The 14,609-nt window shown below is 42.4% G+C and overlaps 1 protein-coding gene and 1 non-coding gene across 2 annotated transcripts in view; both read right to left on the reverse strand.

The window, feature by feature from the left end:
• The window catches only part of RNF150 (ring finger protein 150), a 281,142-nt gene that overhangs the window by 43,874 nt on the left and 222,659 nt on the right, over positions 1-14,609 (reverse strand). Inside the window, exon 6 of the mRNA XM_010830301.1 lies at positions 8,119-8,329. Within this exon, the coding sequence (XP_010828603.1) occupies positions 8,119-8,329 (211 nt within the window). The remainder of the gene's footprint in view (positions 1-8,118; positions 8,330-14,609) is intronic.
• On the reverse strand, positions 6,779-6,851 carry TRNAR-CCU. The gene has a single exon. It is a non-coding gene; the product is annotated as a tRNA-Arg (tRNA).

The following is a 14,609-nucleotide window of genomic DNA, read 5'->3' on the forward strand; positions in this document are numbered from 1 at the left end:
GAGTTCTCTGGAAAAGTCATAAATATTCTTTCTCTTTAAATTTTTGCTGGAGGATAGTTGATTAACTGTTGTGTTAGTTTCAGGTATATAGCAAAGTGAAATGGTTATACATATATCTACTCTTTTTTAGATTCTTTTCTCATATAGGCCATTACAGAGCATTGAGTAGAGTTCTCCCTGGTGGTCTGGTGGTTAAGACTGCACTTTCACAGCAAGGGCGCATGGGTCTGATCCCTGGTTGGGGAACTAAGGCAGTACTAGTGGTAAAGAACCGCCTACCAAACCAAGAGACATGGGTTTGATCCCTGGGTTGAGAAGATCCCCTGAAGGAGGGCCTGGCAACCCACTCCAGTATTCTTGCCTGGAGAATCCCTTGGACAGAAGAGCCTGGCAGTCTATATTTCATAGGGTCGCAAAGAGCTGGACATGACTGAAATGACCTAGCATGCGCATGGGGGACTAAGATCCTCAAGCTGTGGCCTAAAAAAAAAAAAAAAAGTCACTCTTGTGTTTGTATTCAGCTTGTGGTTGGAGCAAGTCTGGGGGCATTTACAACTTTTGAATGTAGATATTCTGATGCTTCCTCTATGGCTCCCAAAATAATAAACATAAAACTTAAAAAAAGTTAAGAACGAACGTCTTTTCTGGCCTCATTTTTAGAGAATGTGTTTTTAGGAATGAAGACTCCCTAGAGAGGTTCCTATTGAGTTCCTCAAAGAAGAGAAAACGGATCCTTCCAGAAATTACAAAGCACAAGTCTCTGAATGAACTCTTTGGGAGTTCTTTCCATAATTAGTGTCTCATCTGTGTTCCTGCGGAGCCCTCAGCGCTTACAGTGATAGCTGGTAAATACGTTTGCTGAAAATGACTTTTTGCTGGGCTGCAGTTTCAGCTTTGCTGTAACGATTACTTTTTGTATCATGAGTATATTTTGAAGAGTGTGTGTGTGTGTGTGTGTGTGTTTTCTCTCTGCAAACGAACTGTAGTTCAGTTCCTGTGTGTGTGCGTGCATATGCACGTGTGTGTATGTTAGTCGGTCAGTCGTGTCTGACTCTTTGCAACCCCATGGACGTAGCCCACCAGGTTCCTCTGTCCATGGGATTCTCCAGGCAAGAATACTGGAGTGGGTTGCCATGCCCTCCTCCAGGAAATCTTTCGGATCCAGAGATCAAACCCGGGTCTCCCATATCAGCTAGAAAGGTGCCCTCTGGTGAAGCCCATGGAGACATTTAGGGACTAACTCTTCTGCACTTGTGGGGCTCCTCCTGCCTCAGTTCCTACTGAAGAGCTACTGGCAACAAAGAACTCGGAGACAGCCTTTCCCACCTCCCCCAGCCCCTGGACCCCCCATACCACTGCTGGATGGAGTAGATGTGAAGGGCACCTGTTCGATGACTCTGGACCTCATCACCCAGTTAATGACAGTAACAAGGGGAGAGAGGGAGAGAAACGCGGGTAAATTGGAAAAGAGCTTAGCCAAGGAGCCAGCGTTGACTCGCTGAATCCCACTCCTCTAGAAGGGGTGGGGAGGGGCTACTGCCCAGGACCACGCCCACTGAGGGGTTCCTGTAAGAGAAACTCCACCCCCTCTACCACAAGGAGATTCTGAACTCTGCTTCATGTAGGTGGGACTCAGGGAGAACAAACTCAGGCCTTAGAGAAGCTAAAGCTTCTCTTCTTCAGGGACTTCCCTGGTGGTCCAGTGGTTAAGACTCTGAGCTTCCAATGTAGGGGACCTGGGTTCAATCCCTGGTCAGGGAATTAAGATCCCATATGCCTTGTGGCACAGCCAAAAGGTTAAAAAATGAAACAAAACAGAGTGTGGACTCAGGTCTCCTGTCTGCCTGGAGTCTGGAGGGAGGAGGCTGATGGTCTGTGTGGGGTCAGAGGATGGGAACAGGGCTGTACTGGAGAGGGCTGTCAGGACAGATGATGTGTGAGGTCCCAGAGGTGACCACCCGGGGAGTGAGAGGACTGGGCTCAGCTTGGACAGTCAGAGACTGAGCAGACAGAGGCCAGATGTGCAGGCGTTGCAGGAGGCCTTATGGGTAAGCAGTGGAGGCCCATCTGTCCACAGTGATGGGTCTCACAAGGGGAAAGGCCCACAGAATAAAAAAAAAAATCCTTTTGTCCATGTTTGGGACATAAAGGGACTCTTGAAACTGTCGGTTACCTATAGGTGAGCAGAAAATTCCTGCTGGAACTTTCCTCCCCGAGCAGGGTCTATTATACCAGCTCCATATAGCAGGAAGTTTCCCAAAGGAAACCCACACCATGTTTCAATTCAGCTGGTCAAGTCTGAACCTGTTAGCCTGTATAAAGATTTATGTGGACTGCTTCCTTCTGTGAAGTCTGAAGACCAGGTCTCCTGACCAGACTCACTATGTCACGTGCTCATCGGAACATACAGGGGCGAATCTGGGAGAAATGGACACTGTCTATCTCCTCCCTTTCTAGCTCCCAGCTCCCTCCACACCCTCCACCCTCCACCTGCCACCCCAGGGCTGACTGCTGATTCCTTCTAGCTTGGGTTGGAAGGAGTGGCAAGTGGGTAATGATCTGGAGGCAGCTAGAAGACGCCGGTAGTGACTCAATACAAGAAATGGATGGTGGTGTCAGCAACTTCGTTGAAAAACAATGGGAAGGTCTCAGACCCTCTTGAGAAGTGTGGAGGGATGTGGGATGTTTTGGAGGAGTGATAGTGTCTTCTTTTCTGTGTGTCTTTCTCTAGCTTCTGTCTGGAGTCTCTAAACACACCAGGTCTTTTGTTTAGCTGTGTTTTCCTTTGGTCCTAAGGAACTTTTTCCCCTGCTGAAGCCAATCCAAGAAGCTACAGGCTCAGAGAGTCAGAAGGCAGAGTACGGTGCAAACAGGAAAGCAGATAAAGACTGGTGAGTGGGGACTTTCTGGTGGTCCAGTGGTTAAGAATCCGCCTGCTAATGCAGGGGACACCGGTTCGATCCCTAGTTCAGGAAGATTCCACACACCAGGGAGCAACTAAGCCCGTGTGCCACAACTACTGAGCCTGTGCTCTAGACCCAGGGAACCGCAACTACTGAAGCCTGGGTGCCCTAAAGCCCATGCTTCACGACAAGAGAAGCCACCACAAAGAGAAGCCTGCACATAGCAACGAAGACCCAGCACAGCCAAAAATAAACGTGAATCAATTAATTAATTAAAAAAAAAAGATTGGTGAGTGACATTTGTGCATGCATACAAATGACTCACTGCACCAAAGTGGAAGAGAAACTGTGATTCGGTGCTGCCGTGTGAGGGATAAAAGCTGAAATGTCAGAAACATTAACAAGATGCATATGAGAATGTCCTTCTCTCAAATGTCAGACTGGCAACCAGTCTGGATTTCCTTTCCTTTGTAAATGTTTTTCTTCTTTTTCTTCTCCTGGGAACTGAAGGTGATCCTTTACTGCCACATTTTCCCATTTTCACTCTACAGGCAATCTGTTCTACGCTGTTCCCCCCGAGGGCTGAAATGACTTCTACGTATATTTGATTGACTCTAAACCAAAACTGTTTGTCAGGAAAGGAAGAATGGAGGTAGGGATGAGAAGGCAAGTTGAAACTAAACGCACTTTTGAACTTTCAGAGATTTAGAAAACTGGAGGAAGAGAGTAAAAAAAAAAATGAAGTGAGCACCATGTTCATTTTCTCCCCTTTCTCATCCTGCGAACATAGCTAGGCATGCTCCTCAAGAGTCAGCTGGTCCTGAGAATTCCAGCTCCACCTGTCCCTAGCTTATGACCTCAGGCCAGTTACTTTAATCTCTCGGTGCTGCTATTTCTGCATCAGTAAAATGAGGTTAAAAATAATATTTACCTCATAGAGTTGTTGTAAGCTAATACACATAGATAATGTGAAAGGATGCCTGGTACTGAGTTGGTGTTAGGTATTTGTTAGCTACTGTTACTTCTTCATTTTCTGTAATTTTCTAGTCAGTGTCTGGACTTTAGCGATGTGAGGTAGGAAAGGATAAGGGAGGAAAAAAAGGTCAGGTCCAACCTCCAGTGGGTTATTTGTGGTCTGTAGCAATATCACACCCCCACATCCCCTCCTTTCACCATCTGTGTTTTTTTTGATAGCGTTAGGGAGTTGGTTACGTGGATGAGAGCTTGAATCTTTCTGCTCATTTATTCATGCATCTGTGTTTGGTCCTTTATTGATTATGCGACTTAGGGCACTATGCAATGTGCAATCTGTATAGAGAGAATTTCCCTTAAGGAATCTACAGCCATTTAGTTAGTGGTATAAATCATTAACATCTAATCAGGCTCACAAGGGAGGGGATATATGTATGCCTATAGCTGATTCACACTGTTGTACACCAGAAACCACCCCATCATTGTAAAGCAATTGTCCTCCAATTAAAAAATCTAATCAGAAAAATTATGTTTGGGATATTCTGTTAAATCCCAATAAATAAAACTACTCAGAAATGGTCTAAAATATCATATGATATCACCAATATATGGGATCTAAAAAATGACACAAAAATAAACAAAGGACACAAATGAACTTATTTACGAAAGAGAAATAGACTCAAAGGGACAGAATACAGACTTACAGCTACCAAAGGGGAAATGAGGATAAACTGGGATTAATAGATACACATTTGTGTGTGTGTGTGACTCTTTGTGACCCCATGGACTGTAGCCCATCAGGGAATTCTCCAGGCAAGAATACTGGAGAGGATTGCCATTTCCTTCTCCAGGGGACCTACCCAACCCAGAGATCGAACCCATGTCTCTTTTTTTTTTTTTTCAGTGTTACAGCTCTATTTTATTTATAAGATAGCAGGAGAATCCAAGACTCGAAGAGAAGAGAGTGGAGGAGTGCGTGGGGAGGGAGAGAGAGAGAGAGAGAAAGAGAGAGAGAGCGCGCACGCGCATGCACGCGGGAGAGAGTCCGCACCCATGTCTCTTGCATTAGCAGGAAGATTCTTTACCACTGCACTGCCTAGGAAGCCCAACAGATTACACATTAGCATGTATAAAACAGATAAACAACAAGGAATTAATATATAGCACAGGGAACTATATTCAATATCTTGTAATACTCTATAATGGAAAAAAAATCTGAAAAAGAATAAATATATAGTAATAAAACTAAATCACTTTGCTGTATACATAAAGTATTATAACATTATAAATCAGCTATACTTCGATTAAGAAAAGAAATGGCCTAGGAAAAGTATTTTGTGAGAACAATTCAGTTTCTGCACTAAGAGGCTGTATCTTTAGCCATATTGACATATGGCATTGGTCTTCAGACTACAGATGTGGTCTCTTGTCTCTTCATCTCTACCAAGACCTTCCTTTGAAATTACCTGGCATTTTTCCTTCTGTTGTGAACATAAGCTCCCTGTTCAAGCTTAGATCAAACATTTTTCACTTCGAGTCATTCAGTGAATAGCTACTGAATGCCTGGTATGAACCTAAACACTCTGAGTCCGTTTTAGCCAAAACCGTTGGAGATTATGAATTATCTGGATACAGACTTTAATTTCCTATTTCATTTTTGGTTGTATTTTCACTCATAAACTATGCCTTTTCATTTGTCATCTGGGCTTTACTGAGATGAAGTATGTGGCCACTTTTCAAAATCAGGAATCTAACAGACGACACACTTTCTTTTGAAAGTCGATCAATCATTTCACTGCAAGAAATAGAATCCATTTTTAATTTGATTCTTTTTATAGGCTCAAAAGGGATTCCCAGTTGGTATAGTGGTAAAGAATCTGCCTGCCAATGCAGGAGAGACAGGAGACACGGGTTTGATTCCTGGGCTGGGAAGATTCCCTGGAAGAGGAAATGGTAACCCACTCCAGTATTCCTGCCTGGAGAATTCCAAGGACAGAGGGCTATAGTCCATGGGGTCCCAGAGTCAGACACGACTGAGTGCAGCACAGCCTCAGCATGGGCTCAAAAAAGGTTCATGCGTTAAGTGTTTTTGAACTGCTAGCAAAATTTTATCAGGTCTTCCAAAATATTATACTTCACTTAGACCACTAACGGTGATATGCTTGATGGTAACTAACATGTCCAATAAATGAAAAATTAGGGGGTAATGTTGTACTTTGCAAAAAGAACTTAATGTTTGATCTGAGTCAGTCACTTGCTTACTCCTCTGTTCAATTTTCCTATGGTGAAAACCAGAAGTTTATCACGGTTAAGATTAAATGACCTTTAAAATTCTTAGATCCCTAAATTACTAGGATTCTAAGTCTGTGTTCTCCAATATGGTAGCCGGTGGCCACACATGGCTTCTGAGCACTTGAAATGGAGCTAGTCTAAATTGAGATGTGCTCTAAGTATAAAATACACACCAGGTTTTGAAGAGTTAGTATAAAATGAAGTACGTAAAACAGTTTGGCTACATTGGGTTAAATAAAATATTTTATTAAAATCAACCCTACCAACTTGTTTTTATTTAGTATGGTTATAAAAAGCTCAAAACTGCTTTTGTACCATTTTAGACCTTCAAAACAAAGGGATCATAATCTATCTTTAGGGACTTCTTAATGTGTAATGGTTAATGCTTCAGTATTGAGATCCCCATGCCTCTAAAAGTTAAGTCAAAACTCATATCTATCCAAAACTAATACACCCTGCATGGGCAGATATTTAGCACCTAGTAACTCTTTTAAAAAAAAAATTATTTGTGTGCATCAGGTTTTGGTTGAAACACATGGATCTTTTAGTTGCAGCATACAGGATCTTTTGTTGTGGCATGGGAACTCTTACTTGAGGCATGTGGGATCTAGTTCCCTGACCAGGGATGGAACCGGGGCCCCCTGCATTAGGAGTGCAGAGTCTTAGCCACTGGACTACCAGGGAGTCCCATCACCCAGTAACTCTTAGTTACTCTCCATGGGGTCCATGCAGTCCATGGGGTTGCAAAGAGTCAGACATGACTGAGCAACTGAATTGAACTCTCCGTTGAGGTCTTGTGAAAATTCTGTGGTTACAATAATGAATGTTCACCCCATGCTTATTGTCTCAACTATATCAAAAGATTATCAGGAAAGACACCAAAATGTTAACAGTGATCATTTCTGGGTAGTGGGATATTGATTGATTTTTTTCGTTATCTTTCAGGCTTTCAACAAACAATGAGGGCTGTTATGCTTCTTCATCAGAAAAATTTATCTTTAAATTTCAGTGTGAATGAGCTCTTGAAGTGTATAAACATCCTGAATATGTAAAAAAGAGGTCAATTTAAGAGGAAATATTTCAACATGCTTTCATCTGCTTTGCTTCATTTCCAAATTTTCTATAGTGAATAGGCTGCTTCTACCAAGGGAAAAAGTACACCTCATTTAAAAACTGCACTATCCACCTACCCTTTTAACCTTAAACCTAAGTTAATTTGAATGATGGTTTCCTTAGAACTGACACTTCTCTCTCTGCTGTATTAGACTGTAGAAGAAATACTTGAGGTTTTAGCTTCAGTCATATGCCAGAATAGCTATTTAAATATTTTTATACCTTACTGTCCACCAGAACAGCATTTAGTTTGTCTATGCAGGAGATGGGGAGGAAGCTCTAAGGATATTTGAATATGTCACCATGTAAGTGGTTTAGGTTTTACTGCAAGAACGTTCATGTAAAGGAGTGCCATTTGCATGAGTCTTGCAGCCAGAGCAAGGATAACACTCCTATGTGCTGTCCAGACCAGTTCAGACTGCTATGGACATGCACACTCAGGAGGGCTCTAGCTTCGGTACACACACACACACACGCATGCGTGGTGAGCCCCATCCCAGTCCCACTACCCATCCCCTGCAGTTGCTTTTCTCCCTTGCCTTCCACTCTCAGAGGTCAGACCCACTGCCCAGCTTGCTTCTGGTACCACGGGGTGTGTGCAGGGCTGTGGCATCCGTGTGTGGGTGAGCGAGACCCATGCCAGCTCTGCTGTCTGCCCTGCTGCATCAGGAGTGAGCTGGGCTTCTCAAGGACTGCCAGGTGTGACGGGTTAGCCTGGCAACGTTCTACTTGTTTAATTTCTTTTCTTTCTTCTTGAAGACAAGTGCCTCTTTGCAGTTCTCACGAGGTGACAGCCTTTGGGAATAAGGGCACTTGGTGTGTGCACGGCAGAACTTACTGTTGGTGGTAAAGATGATCTCTCCCTCCTGAGGGGCGGGGTCTGGGTCCTGGACGACCTGCAGGGCTCCCACAGTCCGGACAGCAGGGTCCAAAGTGACCGAGGTTTCGTTTACGGTCGTGTCACTTGCGCCTGTGATCTGGTTGGTGGGCGGACCTCCCAGAGATCCCTCGTAGTCGGTGGGCAAGTCGTCTAGGCAGTCGGCGTTGGGCTGACAGGAGCAGAAAAGGACCTGTTCTTAGTGGACATCATCAAGTTAGGGATGAGATGTCTACAGCCTCAATATTTTGTTCTGCCGGAAACTAAGTCTTTTACTGTTTCTTCCTGAATCACTTTATTTAAAGACATTCCACAATATAGTTCCTGTAATTACCATGAAAACATCTTCCAAAATTTTCTTTCCAAAGTCTCTGTTTAGATCTAGAGACAAGGTTTTAATTCCAGGAGTAGTAATATCCATACATTAATAAAATTAGTTAAGGGGAATAATATGACATTTATTTATAATAATAGCTCTTCATTATATATAGTGTTTACTTCTCATAATAGGAAGTAGATGACAGCCTGATAATTTGCCCCAAAGACCCATATGTTGTTTGCAAATGAACTAATGGCATGAGAGGAGAGACAGAATAAGACTCATTGTGAATTGTTTGTAAGAGACACACACATATATACAAACACACACACACACACACACACAAAAGCACAAGCATTTGTTGTTAGCATAAGCCAAAAAACCAGCTGGAGAAAAAAGTCCTATTTGTAGAACATACAATTGATCACATATTTATCAAATTCTCTAAATTAAAATCTTAAAATTATAAAACAAGGGTGAGACCACCCAGTGTAATTACCCACTCACTACAGGACTCTTGCCCCCACCAATCCTTCACAGCTCCACTTGAAACCCATAGAAATGGGGGGCTCCCTATTTGGTAAGGCAGCCTGTGTCACCAGCTTTGTAAACTATTTTCTTACTGGACTATCTTACAGTCTCATTCTGGTTATAGTTCTGCTGGCTGAAGTGGTATTGAATATATGACTATCTCCTCCATATGACTATGACTATATGAATATATATATATATATTCAACTATATATTGAATATATGACTATGCTCCTCCATGAGCAGCTTTTGAAAAATGATTTTCAATTGTTCTGCCCCTGCCCAAACTCATAAAAATTATTTTTAAAGGCTGGGGGGGTAGAGAGATATGATCTTGAGAAGTAGTAGGAATAACTACTTATCATTTTTTTTTGCATCAGTCTGAATAGCAACATTGCCTTGAGTGATGACAATGACATGGCTTTGTATCCTTAAAGGCTTAGGTAAGGAGAATCCTGGGTTGACACTGATTGAATTAACATCACAAAGACCAGATTGGGTGCAAAGTTTAAAGAGAAAATCTACAACTCATGGGCTCACTGGGAGCACAAAGCAAGGAATTCAACCTGCTAGACTCCTGTGCTGGATTTCCATTCTGAAACCACGTCTCCTGAGCTCCATACCTGCGTTTCCAGCAGTTGGCTGGAAATCTCCATCATCCCACAAAACCCTCAAATTCAGCTCCATTCCCTCATCCCTGTGTTCTCTTTTCTTTCTGCTTTCTCCATTTCCATTGGCAGTGAGTCAATTCATTGAAATTCGAGTGGTCAAAAGTCAACTCACAGAATTGACCTACTGAGATGATTGGACACGAGCAGGTATGTTCTGAACACTTTTCACCCCATTACCAGTCTCCCCATCTCCCTACAGTTTCTTCCACAGTATGCTCCATTCTCCACTTTCTCACCAGAGTACTTAAAAAAAAACCATAGGTATGATTTTTTTTTTATCCCCTAAAGAATGAATGATAAGCTCCTTACTATAGCAAACAGGCAGTGTACAGTCTGGCCCTAGCCTACTTTTCTGGCCTTACCTTCAGCCTTTGGAATATATCCACTATTTCAGTGCCTTAGCATGTGCTGTTCCTCTACTCAGGATGACATTTATCGCAACCATCCCCTTCCCCTCGCCCAGGCCAAGGGTCAAGCTTACCCTGGTGAACTCCTACTCACCCCTCAAATCCCAGGCCAAAATACGTCTTTGCTGAGTGGTGCTCCCTCCCAAGTAGTCACCTTTGCTACTGTAACTTTTCACATTTCTCCAACTCTGTTGAACTCATCTGTTACTGTGTTTGTCTCACTCTACTAGTCTACAAGCTTTTTGTTTTTTAATTCCAATTTTATGGAGATATAATTGGCATGGAATATTGTATTAAAGTTGTACAACGATTTGATACACGTACATATTGCAAAATGATCACCACAATAAGTTTAGTTAATATCCACTGCCTCACACAGTTACAAATTTTTTATTCTTCTGATGAGAACTTTTAGAATCTACTCTCTTAGCAACTTTAAAAAATACAACACAGTGTTGTGAACTAGGGTCACCAAGCTGAACATTATATCCCCAGGTACTATTTTATAACTGGAGGTTTGTACCTCCTGACCCCCCTCACCCAATTTCACCACTCCCCGCCTCCCACCTCTGGCAATCACCAGTCTGTTTTCTGTTTTTATTCCATGCGGATTAAACATACAAGTGAGACATAAGCTTCTTAAAGTGAATCAACTACACTGATCTTGAATTCTAAGCCCTCACATAGTGCCTGACAATTATTAAGTGCTTGATAAATGTCAATTGGGAAATTTTATGTAAGTCTCAGTTTTTTGCTCTGAAAACCTGGGAATATTAGTATCTGCCCAGATCTTAGATCAATGAAGGGAAGATTTGAGAAAATACTTAAAAAAATTCAATTTTTGTGCAAAGCTAAAGTATACCTTTGAAGGGTAGCAGAATGTGCAACCCCAAAGTATGCTACTTTGGCAAAAAGATTGTTTTTCGTAGAAACAATTGAGAAGTAGGTAAAGAAAGGCTCTCCCCACCTCTTGTCTAAAAGCAGAACATAAATTTGTAAGGGTGTCTCTCTCTTCTACTAGGAAGAGGACATTCTCATCATCAGCTGCTGAGTGATTTTGACACCAAAATGGAACATACAACAAACCTGACTGACATGCCCTTATCTGCCATTGGCTCCCCCATATACTTAACTTTCCACAATTTGCTGCCCTAGAAACTCAAAGTCCTTTCCTTTTGTCTCATCACTTCTCTAAAAATTTCTTGCTCTTTTTTTTTTTTTGGCTGTGTGGCATGGCATGTGGGATCTTAGTTCCCTGAGCAGGGATGGAATCCATGCCCTGTGCGTGGGAAGGGTGGAGTCTTAATCACTGGACTGCAGGGAAGTCCCTATTGCTGCTTTTTGAAAATGCTATATAAGCTGAAGTTCTAACCAGCTCTGGGAGTCGCTCATCACCAAGTGCTGCTGTGGCTACTCATGGCTCATATACTGTTTGATTTTCTCTTGCTAATCTGTCATTTATAAGTCTCATTTATAGGGACCAGCTGGTGAATCTAGAAGAAAAAATGACTTTTTTCCCTCCCCTATTCTATGTAAAGATGCTCGTGGGCATGTCCCGTTGTGTAGGGGTAGCAGGGAGGAGTTCCCGGTAAGGATACTGTGCTGGTTGGTCTTCCAGCCATAAACGTCTGAATGTGACCATAGATGCAATAACAACTGATATATTTTTCAAAATGTTGACTTTGCTTGCTGATTACGTTCCTGCTTTCTTTCTTTTTTTCTTTTTATGAAATTATTTTTATTAATTTTGATGCAGCATGTTCACTTTTACTTTGTGGGCTAGGAGGAACAGTGTTATGTTTTTAAGAGAAGGGACTAGAGGAAAAGAGAAACAGTGGATTAGCTCAGGGAGACTGTTAGTGAGAGCAGGCATGAATAATTTGGCTTAGCTATAGTATTAATATTTAACAGACCAACCTTACAGAACCTCACGGTTTATATCCGCTCAAAATGGTTCATCAAAATAGAGTTATATTTTGAAAAGAAAACCACTTTATACACCACTAAGAGAAATTACAGTCATAATGTTTAGTAAGAGATGTCAAAAGCCATCTGTAAGTGAACAGCATATAGGTATTCAAATTCAGGTTAGCAGGGAAACTCCTCAAATAAACCAACTGCTAAATAGTTAGGGACTAGTGAACACAGCAACTCCATGGGACTTTCTATTCATTAACAATCATCCTTCATACCAGGATAATAGTGAGGGAGACAGTGCTTGCTGGGATAAAAAAGGCCTGTGTTATATGGTGCCTTACCAGAGTGCTTAGTGATGTGTTCTGTCATTCTGCAAAGACACCCCTAAACCTGACTGGAGAGAAAGGAGGATGAAGCTCTTGAATGTAGATAAAGGGATGAAAATGCTCTGACAATAAAGGACTCCCCCACCCACCCCTTTCAGTTCAGTCTTTTATTTCTCTTGGCAAAATATAATGGGAAAAGATACCATTGTGATGGGAATTTCACAATCCATGAGCCTCACTCTCATTCTTTAGCTCGTTTTAGAGAACCTCTTACAAAAATGAACACGTCCCCAGCCCTAAGCTTCCCACTTGTATTTATTTGCCTTAGCACACAGCAGACACAAGACTACTCAGTTAAAAACAACAGAAGAAAGACCCAAATCAAACACAAAACCCTATATTTGGACGATCTAGCGGATCAGGATTATAGCCAAGTCTTTGGTGAATGGACATTCCTCAAAGGAGAATCAGGGTGAATTTCATAAACACCCCTCTGTGACTGGCAGCCTTCCCACTCTGAAGGCCTACAAAGCCACAAACATTTACTGAGCTCTAAGCACGTGTAAGGGATCCAGAGATGAAGGACCAACAGGCACCAATTATCAGAGAGGCTGACAGGCTCTTTTCAATTTTCTTTGATGAGGAAGAAATGGAGCACAAGGAGCTTAAAAAAAATTATAGAACAAATTCTTTGAGCTGCATGAAAAGGGTTTCAGTTAGCTATAGGAAGTTTTTCCTAATTGAGAAGGCCGTGAGCCTGTCCATTTACACGATGAGTTCTAAGAATGGAGTGAAAACATCCTCTCTTTGGTATAATGTAAGCATGGTACTACCATGCTTAAAGGTTTGGAGAACAGCATCCCAAATTGGTCCCTGATCCAGACTTCAGTACCATCCTCCAGGACAAAGCACCAGGGAGGCATGGGGGCAGCCATATGCCTCTGTGCTGCATGAGAGGCAGCCTGCATGCCTGCCTTCTTCTTCATAGAGGACGTTCTGTTCTCTGGGGCCAGCTTGGGTGGTGTCATGTTCCTGTTTGACTGGCCTTTAAGAATCCTTGGCAAAATCCAAAGATGCTACTGACTTTTACTTTTTTGCAAGTGTGCTGAGTAAAATCCTATCCAGACTGGACAAGAAACAAACTGTGGCCAGGATGCCAGACTGCTAAAAGTTAAAATGTTATTCGATTCTGGAAAGAAGCCCAAAGGCCACCCAATAATTCCCTTTTAAAAACAATGATTAGCTGTATTCTTGAGGCATTTACAATTCTCAGATATTTACAAGGCCTGCAGAAGTTATACTTTCCCAGAAAAAGTCTGGAGTGGAATGCTATTTAGTATGAACTGTAACCACTGGGGGTGGTTTGGTTTCATTGTCCTGACCGAGAAGCCTTGGGGTTGAAAACTGGGAGCTTTGGAGATATCCTTAAGCAACAAGCCCTAGGTTAAACGATGTAACTGTCTACCTTTAACTGCGAACATGTTAAAGATTTTAGAACCCAAAGACACACATACACACATGTAAATACACACATACATACATTTCCCTCCTCCCTGGTAAAAACCAGTTAGAGCCAGATATGTGAAACATGCAAACAGAGAGTTAAATTTTCTAAGTCATTAGTATGTGATAGAGATGCTGGGTTTTTTGCTCATAGTTCATGTTCACTGTCATTGATTTTCACCTTGAATTTATTATGCATTGACAACACTGGTCTGAAAATTTAATGCATTGCCTTTTAAAATCTAGCTCAAAGCTACAGTCACACAAGTTGATTTGTGTTTGGTGTACTGAGTGTAAGAAAAAAAAATCAGCATACAGCTGGCAGAGGCAGCTGGTACAGGGCAGAAAACTCAGCCAGTCCGTGACCTCATGATGCTTCAGGTGTACTCTGTGCAATAGTCACTCTGATCTTCCTGGGATAATTAGCCTTTTGGCATTAAATGAAGCCTTTGATATCTGAGCTGATCCTTTCTTCTTCAGTGACATCTTGACTTTAAAAATTCTATTTCTTCTCTGCCATGAGTAGTGAGGAGTGATGAGAGGGAGGCTGCAGCAAAGCGGAGCGGGTGAGAGGGAAGAGGGTCTCTGTATCCTGCTGGTCTAGCTTCTCTTAGACGGCACCTGTGCCGTTCTCACATCTCTCCGCAGCCCTTAGGTCTGGTGGCCTGGCTTGCTTCCCGCCCTCGTGACAGCAGCTGGTGTCTCACAGCCACCAGCCCGTGGCCTTCACTCGATATGAGCCCGGGAAAGTCCTTCCCTGGAGCATCAAGCCAGCCTG

The sequence above is a fragment of the Bison bison genome, unplaced genomic scaffold (genome assembly GCF_000754665.1).
Source record: "Bison bison bison isolate TAMUID 2011002044 unplaced genomic scaffold, Bison_UMD1.0 scf7180017864517, whole genome shotgun sequence".
NCBI lineage: Eukaryota > Metazoa > Chordata > Mammalia > Artiodactyla > Bovidae > Bison > Bison bison.